Here is a 22,649-nt window from a genome sequence, read left to right on the forward strand (position 1 = left end):
ATTCATTTTAATGTGAAAAGATTCGCAAAGATTGCCAAGCTGTGATTGGAGTTTCAATAACAAAAGGGTGGGGCTTAGGATCGATCAATTAACAAGATCATTTTCCTAACCGTGGTACGACGCTATTGCCATGAAAAATAATAAATAAATATAAATAAATATTTATATTAGAAATATATAATCACAAGGCCAGTAATGACATTTGATGGGCTGAATAGGCTGATTATATCATTTTGTATCTTGTTTGGTGTAATTTGGCTTCGTTTGCCCCTCTTTCCCTTTCACAGACAGTATTTTCCATGACGACCCCTATTACAAGTCGGAGACCAGCCTGGATCGATGCCCAGTAGATTTCGGCTTCCGGAATGGGACAGTTCCCAATGGCAGCGTGTACAGCACACCCAGCATGAACTCCATCCAGGCCTCGCCTATGTCGTCCAACCTCAGCATCCCTGGCAGTGATGTCATGCGTACCGACTACGTCCCCAGCCACCGGCACAGTGCCATCATAGCCCCCTCCTACCGGCCCACACCTGAATATGAGGCCGTCATGCGGCAGAAGTGTCGCCTGCTGCCTGCCACGGACTGCCACAGCCAGTCACTGCGGAGTCTCAATATCAGCAACACCTTTGCCTATCGCCAACCCGAGGCCCTGGTGTATAGCCAGCCTGAGATGAGGGAGCGGGGGCCCTACCTGGGCCCTTATGGCCCCCAGGTGAGCTACAGCAAGCCCATGGCTCCCTTGGCACAGGCAGGCCCAAGTTGTGTGGTGTCAGCCGGTGGACAGGCTTCAGCAGGTAGTGCCATCTCGCACACCGTCAGCACCCCGGAGTTGGCCAACACCAAGCAGCAGTGTGCCCAGGGCTACAGCAATGCCACCCACATGCTGCGGAATCAGCTGTCCCGCCCACCGCCCCCTTACCCCACCTTCCGGCCAGCCACGAGCACGCCCGATCTGGCCAGTCACCGCCACAGGTGCATGGGGGGCAGCAGCCCAGAGCTCGTCAGCCGCAAAGTGCAGCTGTCGGTCAAGACCTTCCAGCCAGACAGCTCGACGGTGGTCCGTCAGTCCATGGTCCAGGAGGTCAGTGAACCCCTTACGGCTGCCAAACGCCATTCAGCCCTTGGCAAGCGACACAGCCTGGAGGTGATCAGCAGCATGGTGCGGGGCATGGAGGCCATGGCCCTCAAGACTCTCAACGCCCCCCTGCCTCGCAGGAACACAGTGAGGGAGCAGGTGGCTCCGTCTCCTCCCCAGCCAGCCCCTGAAATGGCCCCATCGAAAGCCCCCGAGGATACTTACCGGCATAAGAAGACCCTCTCAAATGCCACCATGCTTGTCCACAGCAGCGAGAGTGAGGAAGAGGAGGAGGAGACACCCGACCTGGATGTCCAGATCCCGGGGCTCAATGAGGACATTGGTGCCCAGCTCCAGGCTGCCCTAGCAAAAATCCCCAACAAGCCCCCCCCTGAGTACCCTGGCCCCCGGAGGGCAGTCAGCAATAGCACTCTGCGGCAGAGGAACCAGGCATTGGCTGAGGAGGCGGCACAGGCCCGGATGACTAAAGCAGGCCACAATCAGGGTGGTGCCGGGGCTCTTGCGCGCTCCGAACAGCAGGCCAGCCTCAACGGTGCCGGACTTGGTCCCTCCTTATCTGAGCCTGACCTGACCAGCGTTAAGGAGCGGGTGAGAAAGGAGCCAGTGAAAGAGCGGCCTGTGTCTGAGATGTTCTCCATTGAGGACAGTATCGTGGAGAGGGAGATAATGCAGAGGGTAAGCTTTGGAATTGCCCAGTTGTTATAATTATGCATTTAGCAGGTACAGTTATCCAAGTGACTTAACACTGCTTACTTTTTTACAATCTGTATATACACCTGCACTTTTAATTGAAGCAATTCAGGCTAAATACCTCACTCAAAGGTACAATGATGGTGGGCTATCAACAAATTGAACCTGCAACTTCTTAACTCCAAACTAATTTCCCCAATGCAGTTACTTATTGTACTTGAGCACATAGCCTAATGGCATATACTGTACTATAGTTTTTTTTTTTGTTCTTTCTGATTCTATATTTACGTCCATAGTATTTCATGAGGTTGTGGCTTTCACTGATCAAGAGTGGCTGCTATAAGCCACATAGCATAATGAGCAGCTGCCAAATTGAAAAGTAAGGCAGGTAGGATGTTATTGAGTAAAATCTGCAAATGTCTCGAAAATGTGAACATTCCATAACAACAAACCCCCCCCCCCCCACACACACACACATTGCACCCACACATTCACCATCTCTAATTACATTAATCTGAGGCTTCAACACTTGAGGTACTTGAGAGATTACACTGTGTTGCTTCATGTTTTGTGCTGTTATGAGTCCTGAGGATGACATTTGACACAGTAAATTGTTTAGGTCAGTGATTAATACAATGCAGAAGTACAACCAGACCCATTCCCAGGTCTTATGGGCTACAGGAATAAAGCTCTCTCACCTGTAAACTCCATCCATCCATCATCACCCGCTTATCCGCAGGCGGGTCGCGGGGGCAGTAGGCAAAGCCGGGTATTCCAGGCGTCCCTCTCCCCAGCAACGCGTTCTAGCTCCTCCTGGGGGATCCCGAGGCGTTCCCTGGCCAGGAGAGATATATAATCTCTCCAGCGGGCTCTGGGTCTCCCTCGGGGTCTCCGCCCAGTTGGACGAGCCCGGAAAACCTCCAAAGGGAGGCGCCCGGGAGGCATCCTGATCAGATGCCCGAACCACCTCAATTGGCTCCTTTCGACGCGAAGGAGCAGCGGCTCTACTCCGAGCTCCCTCCGGATGTCCGAGCTCCTCACCCTATCTCTAAGGCTGAGCCCGGCCACCCTACGGAGAAAGCTCATTTCGGCCGCTTGTATACGCGATCTCGTTCTTTCGGTCACTACCCAAAGCTCGTGACCCAACCAATGGTTGGGACGTAGATCGACCAGTAAATCGACACACCACAACGGTCCGGTGCAACGCCCGCATTACCGCATTACACCTGTAAACTGGGTGTGCTAAATCCTGAATCCTTCAGCATCGTGTACTGTGTGTATGGATGGCTTTGAATTTTAGAAGTATTTACACATAAATACCTTGTCGATCTTGAAAGATTTCTGTTCAAACTATCTTATGGTGGATATTAACCCAGGAGTGTTTTGTGAATAACAGTGCTCTTTAAAGTATAGTTTTTTTTACAGAAAAAAGCTTCTTTGATCATTTGCTTAGTCAAGTAACATTAAGAATACATGGATATTTCTGCAGGAAGCTACAAAGACAGGAGACAACACCTTGAGATCCAGAAAACACATGGGAATTGTGTGGGAGCCACAATCCTACTACTGCTGAGTAAACCTAGCCTAACACCTAGCTATCTATTTTGTAACCTAGTTTATGTTGTGTGGTGTCACCCCTCAATTATTCAATTATTAGTTTTGTTAGGAAAAGGACAATTTTAGAAAACAAGCAAACTGCGTCTGTTGGCGAGGCAACAAACTGTTGGCAGTCCAATGGTAGAGGAAGCTGGAAGGTACAAAATCCTTGATACAAACAGATGGTTTAAAAAATGAAATATTCATATTTCTAACTAAAATTCCATCAGGCACACAGACCAATCTGTAGGTCTCCTTTTTCTCAGTGATGCATTATTTTCACAATATGTGTACAAAACTAAAATTAATGTCACAAAACTGTCAACGGTCTCATCTTCAAAAACGCTGCCAATTGCTGTTGTCTCCTCCCCTTCCTGTCAGATGGTCTTTTAAACTTCCTGTTGAGGGAGGGACTGCTCTGCTGGACATTGTTAATGTTGCAGTGCATGACAAACAATAATTTGTGAGTTTATATCCCCCCAAGAATGGTTGTTTTGGAGCATCAAGGATCCTGGCTTAAAATTACTGGAGATTTATTTTGCTAATCCCATGTGACCCTCAGTAAGTAGCTCAGGGTAGATCAATGCTATGGGTAAACCAAAGGGTTAATAGTTTAAAAGTTCTAATAGGATCAGAAGTAGCCCAGACAAGCTGGGAAGGGAACTCCATAGTCACATACCGAGACCAGGAATGCCATACCGTAGTCCCCCAGAGGCGGAAAAATACAAGCGTGCCCAAGCATTTAGCTGCACCACAACATGGTAATGACAGCAGGCATGTCCTCTTTCCTCAAGACGCTGGAGAAACAGAAGATGTCAGTGGACTCTTTGAAGAGGCCTCTGATGATGGCAGCCCTCAATGGGCTCTACATGGCCCGCATGCCGGTTCCTGAGAGCCAGCGGGAGGACGTGGCCAAATGCTCCACCGATGAACGGGTAAAGCTGCTGAACTTTAAGTGTTCTTTAGAAAGCTGCATTAAATTGATTAGACATAGTTTATTTCAAAACAGGTCTGTCTGACATTTGAAGGCATTTTATTTAGCAGCTGTAGAATATACTTTTTTCTTCTTCTTTTTTTCCCCATTTTGATACATTGGCACTTTTCAGGCAATTGGCAAATGAATGTCTAATTACCTAACAAACATCTCTGCATTAGCTATTTACTGCCACTGGACTGTTTTTTTGGGACTGATACTCCCATCAAAAATCAAAGAGCCGCACAGGAAGTGATACATTTTTAAGTATTCAGTGCAGCATTAATATGTAAGAAGGCAGCGGGTTGCAGCCTGTAGTGAAATACTGGCCTACTTGAATTTGGTGAAGAATTGCTTGGAGAAGAAAAGTTGAAGATTGATAACAAATATGTCTGCGTTACCGAAGGAAAGACCAGTGCCTTGTTTCACAAAACAGAATTACCAAGTTAGCTAGATAACTGCACTGAGTAAAATCCTCCCAAATCAGTAAAAGTAAAGTGTACTTGATGTTTTTCTCCTTCTTACAGTCTATCAAGAGGCAACCCTAGTCCAGGAGTGTCAAAGATAATTCTGTGTTTTTCTCCATCTGGATGTGATTGTACAGTCTGGTCAATTACTAAAAGTCTGCCTGAATATTCTCAATGGTGAAATGCTGAGTGCCTCTACAGCATGGCCATCTACATCCATTAAGCCTGCTAATGAATCCACTTATGTAGTTAGGGGTTTGGATGCAGCACCCAGGAACCTCTCTGGCGATCCTGTACTACCATTGCCAAACCTTTTAGTAGTGTACACAGGTGGTAAACTAATGTACATTTATGGTTTTGCCAACTCAAAACTCAACTCAACTTAAAGCTTGATTTTTTCCTACCTCCCTAAAGATTATCTTGTTTCAAACATTTAAAATGAATAGTTTGGAACATTATTCAGAATAAAGAGCACTGATGAGCTCAGTAATCACAAAGGACTTGGTAGGCCAAAGAAGACCTTAAGTTGATTGACAAAGAATTATCGCCAAAATGAAGAAAATCCCCCAAACACCTGTCCATCTGATTAGAAACACTCTTCAGGGGTCAGTTGTGGATGTGTCAGTGACTTTTGCGGGCTGACAATGAAGTAAATGACCAGTTAATGTTATTGACTCACCAAAGCAAAACCATTCATATAAATAAAAAACATTTAGCTTCTGTGGACTGTACAATTTAACATCTGCCCAAGAATATGAATACATAGTTTCCTATAGGGGTTTTGAAGAAAGGGATTTATGAAGAATATTTTACTTCAGTCTGCTCAGGGCTCTGATTTACGATTAAAGAGCTGCAGGTCCAGATGTCGGTGTACTCCATATTGGAGGTGTTTCTCCATGTTCTGCAGTGTAAACATCTGGAGCAGACCCTGGAGGGGGAGCGCATTTTCACGGAGTATGAGCAGATCCCCAAGAAGAGAGCCGAATGCACAGCTGCCACGGCAACTCTACCCGAGAACATTGAACGCAATCGCTTCCGGGACGTTGTGCCATATGAGGAGAATCGTCTGGAGCTGGTCCCCACCAAAGAGAACAACACTGGCTACATCAATGCCTCACACATCAAGGTGAGCACCTTCAGCTACATCTCATCACTTTTACCAGCCTAGACAAAGGAAGGGCACCTACTGTTTTTGTACTTCATTACTTCACATTGAGGTTAATTCACATTTGTCACTTTGACTCAATCCATTGACTAAGCCAATCATAGTATTTAGTTGAATAAAATGACTGTTGATCTTAGCTTTCTAACTAGCTTATTCTTAACATTAATATCAACTAGTAGTTTCTCAACATGATCATTCATATAAACTAGAACCTCAGAGAACTGAACACAGGAGAATAAAGTTTGTTCAGAATTCTGAAATGATCAGAACTCTGAGTGCTGTTGAGATACATAAGCTGGGTATACACTGTGCAACATCGGCTGTCCTTTGTGTTTGTTTCATGTCACACTGTGCTATGTACCCCCGACAATATACTGTCTTTCATTGATATTACATTGTGTCACATAAGATCAGAAGAATTATAGCTAACACTTTACTTGAAGGCTTCTACAGGGATCTTTATAACTCCTTCATAAGCACATTTACCGCACTACATAAGCATTCATAAGTGATTATGCCAATAACCGCATATGGTGTGTTATGACAACATTGATGCAGCAAGTGACATTACCATGACATACCAAGTGAACTGACACAAGGTCCTTATGTCAGTTAAGCGCTTATGTTCTATAGCTCCTATATAGGAGCCTTCACATAAAGTGTTATAGACCCAATTCTATAATAAGAGCATCCTACAGTTAGTCATCTGACATCCAGCTGTTGGAGTAGCCCCAGTGCTCTTCACCCAGGGGCCAAATGTGGCCCACCATAGAGGTCCTATGAGCCTTTGATCATTGAGAAGAAAATCTTATCATTCAGATTATTCAAACATTGTGTACACAGTTGAGTCTGTATCTGCATAGTTCCAATTATTGTGACCCACTACTGATAGGCAAGGTATCTACACACATTTACAAGGCACCATTCATACATAACTTTATAAATAGAACTGTATATGGGAAATATGTGATGCACATGTAGCATTTTCTCTTTTAAATTACTATGATGAATGCTGGTTCAAGAACAGTATATCTTAACTTACGCCATCTTGTACTTACCAAATAATTGTAAAAAATATACTTAAAATATACTTTAGTTGATACTTATGAATATCTGAACTGCTATGTGTAATGTTAATATCTGAATGGCTATCAGTTCCAGTCACCAGTCATCAGTTATCAGTTCCAGGTTAGGTTGTATTCTCCAAACCCTTTTGTCTGGCCTTTATCTAAACATTATCAATAATTGTGTCCATCATGCAGTACATAAATCAATTGTTTTCTCACTTATCATGTGGAAGACTATGCATACTTAAGCATGTGTGCTTGTGTCTGTTTGTTTGTCAGTTAGTTATTTTTCCCAACCGTATGGTGCGGCCTTTTACTTAAAGGTCCCATATTGTACACCTTTCCAGTGTTTTATTTTTGATAGTGATATCCATAAGATGTTTGTGTGGTTTTAAGTACCAAAAACAATCTCTATCCAGTTTTACATGTCTGTTCTCCAGCACTTCTCATGAGCTGAAAAATGGTGAATGGAATTCCCAGGTAATGCAGTCCAAAGGTCCGTTAAGCTAGTAACCTTTCCTGCCTGCCCGCTCAATGTGTTTTCACTGAAAGGGCTGAATAATGAGTAATTTGTGGGGATCCTGAGTAAACCTCTTATTTGTACATCTGAAAAAAATCCCCAGCTTGGCCTGGCAGCTTTCTGTGGTCATGGGGTATAATGTGTTCCAAAATTGGTATTGCAATTTGTTATTTACATGGAATACATTTTAGTGTTGACCTAGGTGATATGGCTGAGTGTCTTCAGCCACTGCAACAGGAACAAGAGGTAGATAGATAGATAAAGAACATTCCTTTCCACAGCCATTCACGTAATGGTACAACACATAACATATAATATGATGCAACAAGATACAGCATACAGTATTTTGCATATATACAAGATAATTGTGCTAACACATAGAACCACACAGTACATCAAATCAGATGGGACAGAAACTCAATGTATGGAAATTATGGTGGGGAATTTGTTGAGGATTATTGCGGTGGGAATAAAACTCCTGACGCAAACCTTTTTTCAACTGAGGGTTCTGTATCTATGTGATTTTAAGGAGTTTGTTTTTATTTTTGACTGAGCGTTTTTGGCTGTACCATATAATAGGATGAGTTCAATAATGATGCAGTATGAGAGGAGAAAGTGGTGTTGCACAAAGAGGTTTTTGAGTTTATGGATGATTGAGAGTCTCTGTTGGCAATGTTTCAGGGTGTCCATTGTGTGTTGATTGAAAATTAGGTTATTGTTCAAGGTAATATCCAGGTTCCTGATCGTCTCCTCTATTTTAACTGCCTCTCCATGTATAATGGTAGGGCTGAGGATGTGGTCAGGTGTGGTGGGGGGTGGGTTGAAAAACAGCTCTTGTTTTGGAGAGCTGGAGGATGTTATTGTCACACCATATGTACAGTTGGTAGGCAGAAAGAGAATTCTTGTCATTGGAAGGATGGCAGTGTCATCTGAGTATTTAAAGTATGTGGTGACATAGTAACAGGGGATGGACTATCCCTCTATCCATGACAGTCATTTGCATACAGCATATACTGGAATTAACTATGTACACAGTCTTAGGGTGCTTCAGTGTTAGATGGATGAGAGTGTGTTGTTTACCTGGCTGGGATCTGTTGCTGAAAAAGTTGTGAAACCAATGAATGAGTGGTCAAGGAATGCTAAGGTGGTGGAGTTTTTTTTTATTTTGAAGAGGACCTGTTCTTTAGAATTAAATGGTCAGCCAGTTGTCTTCTTGTTTTTTTTTTGGTAGTTGTCATTTGGTAAATGATGTGCTTTGGCAGACTACTGTGATATGCTGCAATCACACACGTTGGGAGTGAAAAGTAGGGGTGGTGGGATACCCTGATCCCCCTCTGAAAAACCCAATCAAAACATAAATACATAAAGTAAATGCAAGGACAAATTGGCTTGCAATTATTTGAATATCCTACCCCAAGTAAAAAGAATCAATTGCATTTTATATTTCCCTGCAAGTACGCAGCCCTGGTTCAAGACTGCTCTGCATTTTCATTCAGGTCACAGTGGTTTTTGGCTCTGTACTCCGGCACATTGGATTTGAAACAAACCAATGAATATGGAAAACCAACTTATTAGGTTTATGCAATGCATATAATTTAATATTACAGATTTCCCAACTCAACCACTGGGCTATGAGTTTGCTAGCCAGCTGGTTATGTTAGGTAGCAAGTAGTTTATTGCTAAAAAACTGTACAAAGTTTAACTATGGGCTACTGGTTAGCTAATAATCGTCTTTCAGTAAAATCCATGTTACTGCCTTGATGTTCACGGTCCTCAAACACTCAAAAGCTACAGGGGGTGCAAGTTCAACCTTCCCCTGTCTATCAAGTAAATCGACACCAACATGATGAAAGATATATAATCCCCAAGATTGCTTGCTATAATGTGGGCATCAAAAAAACGTAGCTTAACGGTACAACCAATTTGCCCTTGTGTGTATTTTGCTCCATTGATGTTGGTATGCACTGTTATCTCCCCCTCCAGGTGATGATCACTGGGGAAGAATGGCACTATATCGCCACTCAGGGGCCCCTGCCAAACACATGCCAGGACTTCTGGCAGATGATCTGGGAGCAGGGAGTGAATGTCATCGCCATGGTTACAGCTGAAGAGGTACAGTGAGCATTTGTAAATATATCCTGAATTTAATTTGTAGAGGGAAAAGCACATGTTCATTTCACATACAACCTAAGCATATTGTCTATTAACTGTTGTGAAACTCCAAGTAGATTAGGGAAGAGGGATGTCATATGCTCAATTTTCTTGTTCAACAGTAAAATTCAACATATAATTTCAATGATGTGTCCTGCACAATATACGGTTATTGAATTCTAAACAAGACCATTTACTCTATTTCTCTTTACTGTCAATGTGATTGCTCAATTGAAGCCCTCACCTAGCGCAATTAGCCTGTGTGTTTAGAGATGTTCTGATATTTTGCTAGGCTTCTTAAACCCTGCACTTTCAATAAAGAAAAAACCTGTATTCTGAGGAATTACATTACATGAATGGATGACAATAAATAAATATGCATTTCATTTACAAAATATAAAATGACTGCCATATAACCATATAACTAAACTACCATCAGATTGGTAGAGGTGCACTGCATGTTGCTTTTTCGAGGCAGAGGCACAAACCATCCAAAAAAAGGAAGTCAGTTTCCCAAGTTACATATGAAATGCATGCATGCAAATACACTGTACAAATACACCTTAAATATGTAGAGTGAGCTCCAGAATTATTGGCACCCTTAATAAAAATGAAGAAAAAGGCTGTATTCTAACGCCGTAACACCGATAATAACCTATTTATGTTCAAACATTATACTCCTTTATACTATACAACTAATATATAAATACATTATACATTATACACAATATACATTTATTAATATGTTCATGTCTTATTAAGTAATCTAATTTATTCTGAAAACCAAATAATTGTTATTGGCACCCATAACAATTATTGTAAATAAAATAAAATTAATCTCAGTCTAAAGGCACTTTATTATGTATTTATTAGACTTATTTTTTTTACTGGCCTTCTGTCGCTGTAGTCTATCCAGATTTGACGTGTTGTGTGTTCAGAGATACTCTTATGCATACCACTGTTGTAATGTGTGGTTATTTGTGTTACCGTCATCATCCTGTCAGCTTTGACCAGTCTCATAGGTCTCCTCTGACCTTTCTCATTAACAACGCATTTCTGCCAGCAGAACTGCTGTTCACTGGATGTTTTTTGTTTTTCTCACCATTCTCTGCAAACTCTAGAGACTTGTGTAAGAAAATCCCTGGAGATCAGCTCAAAGATACTCAAACCACCTTGTCTGGCAACAACAATCATTCCACGGTCTATGTCACATTTCAGCTGGTGTACAGGTCTACCTAATAAAGTGATCACTGAGTGTATAGTGTGTCAATTCATCACTTCTCGTTTCACTGGTGTATAAAAATTAAAATCCCTTTCGTATCCATCAGCATAGGAAAAGCCGAAGAACTGTCAATTCAGAAGAGGCAGGTGGTAATTGACCTGGTCAGTATGTCTGGTAATAATATAAAAAATACTAGGGCTAGCACTAGTTAGAGCAATAATATAAAACTAACAACATATGGAATGGTAACTCCCAAGTGTACATTGTCCCCTTGGACGATGAGGAAACTGAGGGAGGGAGGCCATAAAGAACCAAACGATCACACTTTAAGAATTGCAGGTTGCATCTTGGTGTCACCAAGTCACAAAAGAACTATAAAATGGCACCTCCATACCAACAAGCTCTTTTGGCAGGGTGGCAGGAAGACAGCCTTTACTAAGCAAAATAAAGATATCCAAGCATCTGGAGTTTGCTAAACCTCATTGGAATTATGAATATAAGTCCTATGGTCAGCTGAAATTGAATGTTTTGGCAAAACACATCATCAACATGTTTGGTGGCAAAGCAGGAATGCATACATGGAGAACCGTACCTCATACCTACTGACAGATATGATGGCATTGATTTTTTGAGGTATTTTGCTTCGAGGGAACTCTTTAAGATCAATGGTACAGTGAATTGAAGTACCAGGACATTTTAGTAGAAAATCTTGTCTCTGCTAGAAATCTGAGACCTGGTTGTAGGTAGATTGTCCAGCAGGACGATGACTCGAAACATACAAGAAAATCCACACAGAAATTATTAAGTGAAAACAACATCCATGTTCAACAATGGGAATCTTAATCCAGACTTAAATCGCATCAAAAACCTGCCGTCTGAACTAGAGAAGGGGGTTCATAAGCTAGAGATATGATTCTGAAAATTTCTGGAAGAATGGTTGATCAAAAAATCCCTCCAACCATGTCACAAATTATAGGAAAAGTGTCATGACTATCATCTTTGATAGAGGTGACAAGTATTAATCAATGGGTGCCAATAATTCTGAATTTCTGTCTGAATTTCTAATTCTGGAGCCCACTGTACACTGTATTGTCCATCTCTGATTTCAGGAGGGTGGCAGGTCGAAGAGCCACAGGTACTGGCCTAAGCTGGGCTCCAAGCACAACTCAGCCACTCACGGCAAGTTTAAAGTGACCACGAAGTTCCGCACGGATTCGGGCTGCTATGCCACCACGGGGTTAAAGGTCAAGCACCTGCTGTCTGGGCAGGAAAGGACGGTGTGGCACCTACAGTACACTGACTGGCCTGACCATGGGTGCCCAGAATATGTCCAGGGTTTCCTCTGTGAGTGCTGAACAAATCATTGTCAATTACAATTTTCTCTGTTTTTCCATGTACAGGGGGGTACATTGTCTGTTACAATGAATCCGTATGTGATCAAAGCAAACCTGAACTCTAAATGGTAGAGTTAAACATGAGACCTTTCAGAAAAATTTTAAGCAAGATTGCTTTTTATTTTTATTTTTTACTGTTTATAAATTTGAAAAAATGAAATGGACCCTGTGCAAAAGTTTGGGAACCCATTTGAATTATTCTTTGTTACTTTTTCAGAAGATCATTACTCAGGCCCAGACCCAGGTGATTTATTTGTTATGGATTCAGTTCATTCCAGGGCTGAATTTTTTATTTTGAAGTAATTCCATGCCTTCTAAAATATCCAACTGCAGTGACTGTTCTGTCTTGTGTTAACAACCATGGGTTCCTGTAAACATTTGTCCAAGGATTTCAGAATTACCACCAAGAAGGAGGCTACAAAAACTCTCAATGTTTCAACTACCTTTTTCCACTATTATAAGAAAATGGAAGATAAATGGAAAAGGCAAGGAGAATGGCCTGAGACATGGTGAGAAATGCTCAGAAGAAATCACAAATCATTGTAAAAGAGCTGCAAAAAGAGTAGCAAACAGGACAACAATACAATGTACTTTAAACAACAAAAACCTACATGGCAGAGTTGCCAGAAAGAATGACCACAACACAAAATTATATATCTGAAGTTTGAAAAAGAAAACATTGAGAAGCTTGAAGCCTTTTGGAACAATGTACCTTGGACTGACGAAACCACCACCAGAGAAAGGTATGTTTGGTGAAAAAAGGGTGAAGCCTTTGTAGAAAAGAACACCTTGCCAACTGTGAAGCATGGAGGTGGATCCATTATCTTTTGGGGTTGTGTGGCAGCTGGGGGCACAGGAAATATTGTCCGAGTGGAAAGAATAATGGATTCCACCAAATATCAAGAAATTCTAGAGGCTAATGTTCAAAGGTCAGTCCAGACATTGAAGTTGAAGAGAGGTTGGGTATTCCAGCAAGACGATGATCCACAACATACCTCAAAATCAATCAAGAAGTACCTTCAGGAAAGACAGATTTTGGAATGGTTTTGGAACGGCCACCACAGTCCCCAGACTTGAATATTATTATAAATCTATGGAGAGATCTCAAACATGCTGTGCATACAAGGAGGCATAAGAATATTTTTGAGCTAGGAGTTCTGCCAGGAAAATGGGGAAAAATTCCGAAAGCGAGAATTGAAAGACTCTTAGCTGGCTACAGGAAGCGTTTACAATCTGTTCGAGTTGCAAAGTACTAACTGACAAGGTTCCCAAACTTTTACACAGGGCCTTTTTCCTTTTTTTATGATGTTGAAACTGTAAAAGATTTCAATAAAAAGTAATCTTGCTTTAAAATTTGAAGAAATTTTTGTACCATATAGAGGTCATGATTGCTTCTGTTACTTAGATATAAATTGTAAATTTAGAAAATGCTTCAGAAAGCTATGATTCAGCATAGATTTATAACATGATTAATCTGTTTAGAACAAAGGTAGTATGTGTATTTGGGCCTGCATACTTATTTGGCCATATTTGGTCATATCAAATGACATGCATAATATTGTATTTGTTTATGGTACAGAATGTCAGATAGCCGTAATTGTGAATGTCTGTTCAGGACCACGCACTGTGAATACTGCATCCAATTTGTACATGTCTGATGTTGTCACCAGCATACCTTGAGGAGATCCAGTCTGTGCGTCGGCACACCAACAGTATGCTGGACACTTCCAAGAGCCTGAACCCGCCCATTGTGGTGCACTGTAGTGCAGGGGTAGGGCGGACTGGCGTGGTCATCCTGACCGAGCTCATGATCAGCTGCCTGGAGCACAATGAGGTAGGGAGATGGTCGACCCCAGCAACAGCCTAACAATGCCCTAACAACACCATAGCAGCCGTCTAGCAACAACCTAGCAACCACCTACAAAGAGAAGGCACACCATAGTATTAGCAATATTTGCGGTAGTAGTCTACCATCGGAGATCTCAGAACCTGGCAAAATCATCTTGCAGTTACCTATTTTGTTATATTGGGAGCTAAATATATATACATACAATATCATAAAATTGATAATTATTTGCAATGAAGGATAGGTATTGTTGTGACACTATGTGTGTTATCACTGGTTTGCTGCTTTTATCATTGTTATAAGAAATACACTTTGGCTACTTGGTTACTTGTCTAATTAGCCTAATAAAAATTAGACCAGGTGGTGGACAGTAATAATAATAAGAAGAAAAAGATGATGAAGGGGGTAACTGATAGTACAATACAACTGCAGGATATTTGCACCATAAAGTCCAATACAGCTACTTAATAGAGACTGACATAATTATTATTTTATAACCATCAGGAGGATCCATTTCAGCCTCTTATTATGTAGCTGTATTGGACTTTCCCCTACAAATCCTGAATTTGTAAAACCATAAAATTGCCCAAAGTTAATTTTTGATGTAATGAAGGGCTAAATGCTGAAGAAAGGACAATATCAAACAATATCAAGCATATACATATATGTATATCAAAAAAATATATTTCTTTTCCCAGAATGTGTTTGTGTCTTTTCTGTTGTAATATGCATCACAGACATTATTGAATGTGTCCCCTCTCCTGCAGAGGGTGGATGTTCCCGTGATGCTGGGTCGACTCCGGCAGCAACGCATGCTTATGGTCCAGACCATCTCCCAGTACAAATTTGTCTACCAGGTTCTGATCCAGTTTCTCAAGAACTCTCGTCTGATATGAGCCTATCTGGAGACCGCTCTTTCCCTTCTCTCCAGTCGAGAACAGACATGGTGTCGGTACCGAGTACTCTCCCCAGAAACAAGTGCATTTCACCCAGTACGTTTATTTTTTGATAAACGTTTGTGTTTCGTGTTTATCTCATTTTTTCAGTTGCATTTATAAAGGCTTTATATTTTTTGATAAGGCTACAGCCAGTTAGAGAGTTTGATAGGATCTGTCATCTTGCTAAGATGCTTCTCACTGGTGTATTCATGGATAAATTACGTATAAGATTGCAGTATGTAACATCTATGCAACAAGTTCTTACCAAATTAAACATATATGGATAAATTATCCTTTATTGGACTTATTATAGTGTTTCTGCATAACAAGAGATATCAAAAGAAACAAGAAAAAGCTATGTACGTCTTTTTAAAGATCTTCTAATGTATGTAAAATCCCAATATTGGTTGATCAAAAAGAAAAAATCTATAGTTGTTTTGTATTGAATATATATTTGGCATGTGGAACAGCAAGATGGCAAATAAAAAAGTTTACTAGTTGAAATACAAGGAAGCTATATAAAGGTTTTTGAAAAGTAAAGTAAATACAAATTAGTATGTGGTAATATAGTACCTTTCTATACCAGCAGAGGACAGCAAACACTTGTGCTAAAATCATCCTTTAAGGCAGGGGTGTCCAATCTTATCCAGAAAGGGCCGGTGTGTGTGCAGGTTGTTGTTTTAGCACAGGACGAAGACAGCTGATTCTACTCATCAAGGTCTTGATTAAAGACCACAATTAGTTCATTAGTATAATCAGGTGTGTTACTGCTGGGTTAAAACAAAAACCTGCACCCACGCCGGCCCTTTTAGGATAAGATTGGACACCTCTGCTTTAAGTAGAAACTCCTGTAGAAACTGTAGAAACCTTTACTCCTCACTCCTGGTCCTAGTAAGCCACAAGATGTGATGGCTTTTGTTGTTACTCTGCGCTTAATTTATCAATTAAAGCGGTAAATCACACAGCTCATATCACTGGTTTCTTGGGTCTGAATTGGTTGCTGATATTAAGGCAGAAATAAAAACCAGCACACCCTGCGACTCTCCAGGGACAGGAGCGAGATCCACTGCTTCAGCTTTCCAATGTTTTCAGTTATGGAAATGTGCTACGACAGATGGTTGTAAAATACATTGAAAACTTGTCAAGACATTTCAATATTTAATATTTTAATGTGTTAATTTATTTTCTTATTGACATTTACATAAGTTTTTTTCATGCATTTTTCTAGTGAATGCTGGCATTTTCAAGCGAATCTGGTGCCTAGACATCACTCTGAATACCTTTTACTAGCATTTTCTTATATAGTTGGAAAAACAGTTTACAGTTTCACCATTGTTTACTTGGTTTTTTAAAATATATATATATATATTTTGGAATCAGTATTTCATTTTCTAAATTCTCCTGAACTACTTTAAATTCTATAGGTATTATCAGATTTTGTATTGTGAAATGTTCATTTTTGAAGATGACATACTGGGTTGCAGTACAAGATGGCTGTATTTTTTCTTACTGAAGAATCCGTTTTAAATATAAACATATTTGACTTATCTCTTCAAGGCTGAAGCTGCCTGTTGTGTGAGGTTCTTGCCTTAATTGAAAAAGGTAAATGTAAATAAACCATCTACTATTATTAAGGTCACTGTTCAGTCATTGTAGCTGTATACTTAAGGGTCCACTTTTGGCATCAGTGTGTAAAGTTTGATTTGTGTTTTTTTATGCATTCTCTTTTTCCTTAAACATTTCACATATTCCATTAATAATTTCTTACACAGTTCGATACTTTTCCACTTTGATTTGATATTACTGTGTTGTCTGTAAAGTGTTCACATCCACAATCCACATACATTTCCAGTCTTCTTTCCTTTCTCACTAAAAGCTCTTCAAGTGACTTGGCAGAGCTCTGTAGTATCAGGCCATTAATTGTCATTTGTCTGAAATTATGCAAGGGTGCTGGTCTTTTCCCCAAGAAAAAGGGTGCAACCGCAAGTCTGACCGTAATTTTGAGGATGAGGTAAAATCCATCAGGGATGTGCTGGGCAATGCTTAAACAGGTGCGCTAGTCAATCTCTAAACCATTGTATAATTTGCATGAGACATGACCTTTGTGGCTGAGAATGGCATTTAGTGAGTGTTGCTAGTAGACCACCAGCTTTACTGCTGAAGGCAGCAGTTGTTGCTGCTAAAGGCCAGGGAAAATTGCCAGTGGTGTGTTTGCCTTCTGTTAGCAAATTTCAAATGGCTAACAAACAGGAAGCAGGCTGTAGATCCACTTTACCTGGAATATGTGTAGTTTGCATACTGTGAATATTCTGTTGCCCCTTAATACCTCTTTTATGCTGAAAATTCAGTTATACTGCTCAAGAGCAGGTTCTTGTTCCAGTCAAGAACTATCAGAGTATATCCTGACTGGCTGTAGTATGAAAGCATAATTCTCAGTCATCAAGGTCACGTATCATTTTTATACCATGTGACAAATTCAATTTAATTTTGACGTGGAGTGCCTGCATAGACCCTTCCAGGTTGTTGGTGAAGGCTGAGAAAATTAGAACACCTCTGGGCTGATACATTTCAACTCATGTGAAACACACAAAGCACAAGTGTACAATTTTCAGGAAACATTTAAAATGACAGAAATTGAAAGAAAACTGATATCTGAGCTTGGTTATCTAGAAATAACTGAAGGAGAGTAATGCTAAAAGCATCTGTATCTCTCAGGGCAGTGGTGTCAGTAACCCCTCCCCAATATACTCATCTTGTATTTTCTGCTAAATTTCAACTAGCTAACGAAACATAAAATGACCCCCAAGCTCAACTTGGAGCCATTTTATTTCAAATAAAGGCCGTTACCGGATAAACTAAGTGCCTAATACCGACTACAGACCTTATAATATAGTCTGTATTGTCGGTTTTTGTATTTATCCTTTATAAATATTTTTTAAATTCTGTGCAGAGGAGGAAGTACTGTCCTTGTATTATATGCCATTGTGGACGTGCAGAATTTATATGGTTTTGACTTGGTACTTATTAATACCATAAAAGAAAGAAACTATGCATGATTTCATATTCTAATGTGTGTATATATACTCAAATCGGTATATAAGCTTATGCTTTTCTAGTGTTTTTGCACTTCTTCCCTAATATGACAGTATTGTTTCACGCTGCGTTGCATTCCATGGCTGCAGTTCCCCTTGTCTCATGATCATGATTTTTCCAAACACTTTGATGTACATAGGTTTTGTATATGCTGTGTAAGTGCATTGTCTCTTTTCTGAAATGTACAATGCTGTCAATCTCGCTCATTATGCAATAAAGCATTATTTTACGTTTGTTTTTTCATCGTGTACTCTTCATCTGAGTCATATAAACATGAGCCTTGCAGTGCAGTGTACACCTGGCACACAAACTTGGCAAAGCAGATCAAATATGAATCAAGATTCGGCTTATTTCTTGCATCAAATGTTTTCAGAACATATTTTAGTGGACTGGTTAGGGGTAAAAAATATATATATAATAACAGTCCACAATATTATGTTTTGCCAAAACAAATTAAACACGGTCTACCCAATCAGGTATCAGTCATCCCTTGTTCTCATTAATCTCATTGGCCATCTATCCAACGGAACCCACCTACAGTACCCTATATACTGTATTATAACAGGCGTCTTTATACAGGGCTAGCTGTAAGATGGCAACATTGTTATCTCCCCTCTTTATTCCCCAGTTTGGCACTTTACTTAGGCATACTTTCACCTCGACCAGGGGTGGACAATTCCAGTCCTGGAGGGTGTATGCAGGTTTTGTTTCCACCAATTACTCTGGCTAAATGAGTTAATTGACCATATACACCAACACTAGTTCACTGAGATTAGATCACAGAAAAACCATATCATACAGGGACACAAGAACAGTCTTTGGCATTCATGCATTCATCAAGAAATATAGCTAAAATGTCAGATGGCATAATGTTAGATCCAATTAAGTAATTAAGACCAGCATGAAAACCAGAAACTGATACAGCCCTCATTGCCCACCTCTGACCTAGACACTACATTGAAACTTTAAACTATTCTGCTTGCTTAGAAGAGGTGTGCTTATTGATATATTTTATTCTTTTTGAATGATTGAACTTTTAATTCAGATTTTCCTACTATTGAAATCAATATGAATGCTCAGACGCTAGTGTGGTATTTTATTGACACATTTTTTTAAACTGCCATTACTCCTTCAGGTTTTACACTACATCCACATATTATACATCAAAATGTTCAGCGTTTGAATTCGGAGCATTTGTTTTGGGACAGTTCTTCTGTCTAATCTCTAATAGACTTTTCTGCAGTTCAGCCAATCCACATTCTTTGTGCAAATTAGATGTGTACATCATGGTACCCTGTGATGTCACAATTGCCTCTGCCCTCGAGCAGAGTTCATAACTGAACATGCATTATATGCTGCCATGAAACCAATTGCCTTACATTATGCAAGTAACACCTCACCTGTCATTGGCTGTTATAAACGACTTGCAACCACCTAGCAACTGATTAGTAATACCCTAGCAACTTATATATATATATAATTTAGGCTTTATAGACTTTCATTAAACATATATGCTTATATGGTTGATATAGTTCCATTAAACCAATTGCCTTGCATGATGCAGTAACACCTCAACTCTCTGATTGGCTGTTATAAATGCCTACCAACCACAGAGTAACACCTTAGCAACGCCCTAGCAACAATCTCGGACACCTTAGCAACCATCCAGCAACACCCTAACAAACATCTAGTAACACCTTAGTAATCAATCATTAGTAAATTAAGAAGTATTAATTCTGCACTCCAAATGATTAGCCTTTATTAGATTATTATCATTGTCTGAAGTTAGGTGCATTTGTTGAATCCGACGGGGTACACTTAGATGAGCCCTTAAAATTAGGAATACAAAAATGATCTTGCAATATAGTTCCTGTTGTACACAGGGAAAATGCAAGAAACCACAGTGAAAACTGTTGAAATGAGAGCAAAGAATGCTATGTACATTTACTCCCTTAGAAGAGAATAATTAATCAAATGTTTAGTATGTCTGTAGATTAGAAAAGTATATTAGAAGTGAATATTAATGAAATGTTTAGTTTGTCTGTATATTTTCAATGATTACTGCTGCTTAGTTCGTCTTATAAAAGCGAAAGATACAGAGTGACGTGTATGGATGACGTGTTAGAGGGAGGGCATCCAGAACTTTCTGAGGTCTGGTAGTTTGCCAAGAGCAGGTGCGGGGTGAAGTGAGGACACGTAGTTGGCAGAATGCCCTGAACTTTGTACAGAGTTGGCAGAGCATAAGGACCGTTGGCAATTTGCCACAATGACGTTGTGGGAGGAGCGTTGGGAGGAGTTACGATAAGAAAAGTGTGGGTGATTTGCCAGAATGCGGTTTGAGGAGGAGTTGTAGGTGGAGTAACTGTGTATAAAATGGGTGTACAAATGCCAGTCGGGGTTCAGTTCTGGAGAGCTGATCCGGCTTTATGCACGTGTGCTAATAAAGTCTGATTTTCCTGAAGATCTTGCTGCCTGGTGTCGTCTTTTCCCTCGCGAAGATGTTTTTCGACAAATTGAAGATTTTGACTCTGTCGTTTCCTAGACACGACACTGTGTATATATTTTAGGCTGTAAGCAAAAGTAGGTTCATGGGCTCAGTGGCTTGGCTTTCAGAGAACCGCCCCGAACAGGGGTTGTTGGTTCATACCGTATTTTAGCTACATGACTGAGACTGAGATCACAGGGGTTACACTGCCAAGGTTAATTGGGGGCAGCAGGATTGTCTTGTAAATCTGGAGGCTTCTCGCTACAGAATTTGGGATTAATAGTGACCCAATGTGTTGCCACGGCTTCGATCTGACCCCATTTCATTTGGGTCTTTTGAGTGGTGAGGCAGTACCATGCATTTTTTTCACTGGACGGGCCACTCCTGAGAGGCAACAAAGCACTCACCACTTGGTATGGAGAACCTGAAGAATGGACCACAAAAAGTCTTGTCTTTCAGGGTTTTTATTCAGTGCTGATGCAGGACAATTTCAAACCAAACAGAACAAAGTTTGCTAAAAGAGATTGCATTCCTTCCTTGCCATGCGTTATTACAATACATAAAAGGACAGAGGAGCACCAATACTAGAGGCGCTATAACCCATAATCCTCCTGTAGTATGGGAAGTGAGCTGTAGACGGGTGTAGGCAGATGGGCTGCACTGCAAGCCATTGCATGCAGTGGAGTGTTTGGGTTGCAGTTGAGCGTAACCACAGCAAGCTATTCTGAAGATGGGAGTATCAGAAATGCATTGGGACAGAGACAGCCCAACTGGCTCCAGAACCCATCTGACCGAGTCAACAATGGTAAAAACAAAAATTATAATAATAATAAAAAGAATCTATGTAAAAGACCCCAAATTAACACTTTTCAGTTAAAGGAGTAACGTCTTTTCAGTAGAAAATATCCATCAAGCAACAAAATATTGTGCTTCATATATTACCTCTTCAAAACCTCAAATACTGTAAACTGCAACAGATCACCCAGCAGAAAATGAGAAGATCCTGGTATAATAAAGTACCATTCACATCATTGTAATTCTCTACAGCACTTGTTCTTAAACTGTAATATCAGGACCAAAATTAGAAATATTTGCAAAATATTTGGACCCAAATGCATTGTTTTTTGGAGACCCGCCACATACACGTACTAGCATAGCCAAGTGGACTATACTCATACACCTCATACACTCATACACACTAGTTTAGGAAACACTGCTCTACAGTTAAACTACCTCTTGGGACTGTCCACATCTTTAGTACTGTACGAAAACCACTGAATGGTGTAAAAGCATTCCATAAAGTTTGTAGCAGCCATTATGCAGGACAGGAAGTAGGGAGCACGCCTACCCATGCTACATTGTTACGAAAGAAGTGACCATGATGCGAAACGTGCCGTACGACACCGAAAACAAATGATCAGTTTTGTCATTTTGGCAGAAATTAACAAGAAGAGATGGGGAGGTTTAATAAGTGTTCTGTGAAAGCGAGTTTTCATTTCATGGGATGGGAGGGGATGGACTGGGATTGACTGGGATGGGAGTGGGTGGGGATTCCATGGCTGTTGCAAGGGTTTTCATTTCTGCAGCTCGATCTCCTGCTTGATCTCTGCAACGTAGTGGTGATCCTTCCCATGAGCCACCTCCATGATGGCCAAGGCCTGGGGAACACAGAGTGGCTCTCTCTCATTTCTGCCAGATGTGACATGCACACACTCAAACTCAATGAAGTGGGAAACCCATACATGTCAGTTTTTGTTCCAGCCACAGTTGCAACCCATGAAGTGACAATTGTTATTAATTATACACGTATAATCATCTACATATATAATAATATATATCAATAGATGACATGCTCTCCAAATAATGTCAGAAATAACTATGCATGAGTTATGCAGAATACATTTCCTTTGTCCTCAATCCCAAAACTTAAATCAGATCAACTA

The 22,649-nt window shown here is 40.6% G+C and overlaps 2 protein-coding genes across 3 annotated transcripts in view; one reads left to right on the top strand and one right to left on the bottom strand.

Annotated features, from left to right (window-relative positions):
* Window positions 1–18,454, top strand: part of LOC133129457 (tyrosine-protein phosphatase non-receptor type 14-like) — an 80,345-nt gene extending 61,891 nt beyond the window's left edge. For both annotated transcript variants that reach the window (XM_061243570.1, XM_061243571.1), the window contains 7 exons: window positions 288–1,774; window positions 4,180–4,320; window positions 5,733–5,951; window positions 9,561–9,689; window positions 12,060–12,294; window positions 14,015–14,178; window positions 14,958–18,454. In XM_061243570.1, the coding sequence (XP_061099554.1) occupies window positions 288–1,774; window positions 4,180–4,320; window positions 5,733–5,951; window positions 9,561–9,689; window positions 12,060–12,294; window positions 14,015–14,178; window positions 14,958–15,086 (2,504 nt within the window). In that variant the 3' untranslated portion in view covers window positions 15,087–18,454. The remainder of the gene's footprint in view (window positions 1–287; window positions 1,775–4,179; window positions 4,321–5,732; window positions 5,952–9,560; window positions 9,690–12,059; window positions 12,295–14,014; window positions 14,179–14,957) is intronic.
* Window positions 18,455–21,154: 2,700 nt separating this feature from the next.
* Window positions 21,155–22,649, bottom strand: part of LOC133128730 (N-lysine methyltransferase SMYD2-A-like) — a 33,070-nt gene continuing 31,575 nt past the window's right edge. Inside the window, exon 12 of the mRNA XM_061242457.1 lies at window positions 21,155–22,364. Coding sequence (XP_061098441.1) covers window positions 22,281–22,364 — 84 coding nt within the window. The 3' untranslated portion in view covers window positions 21,155–22,280. The remainder of the gene's footprint in view (window positions 22,365–22,649) is intronic.

This window comes from Conger conger, chromosome 5 (assembly GCF_963514075.1).
Source record: "Conger conger chromosome 5, fConCon1.1, whole genome shotgun sequence".
NCBI lineage: Eukaryota > Metazoa > Chordata > Actinopteri > Anguilliformes > Congridae > Conger > Conger conger.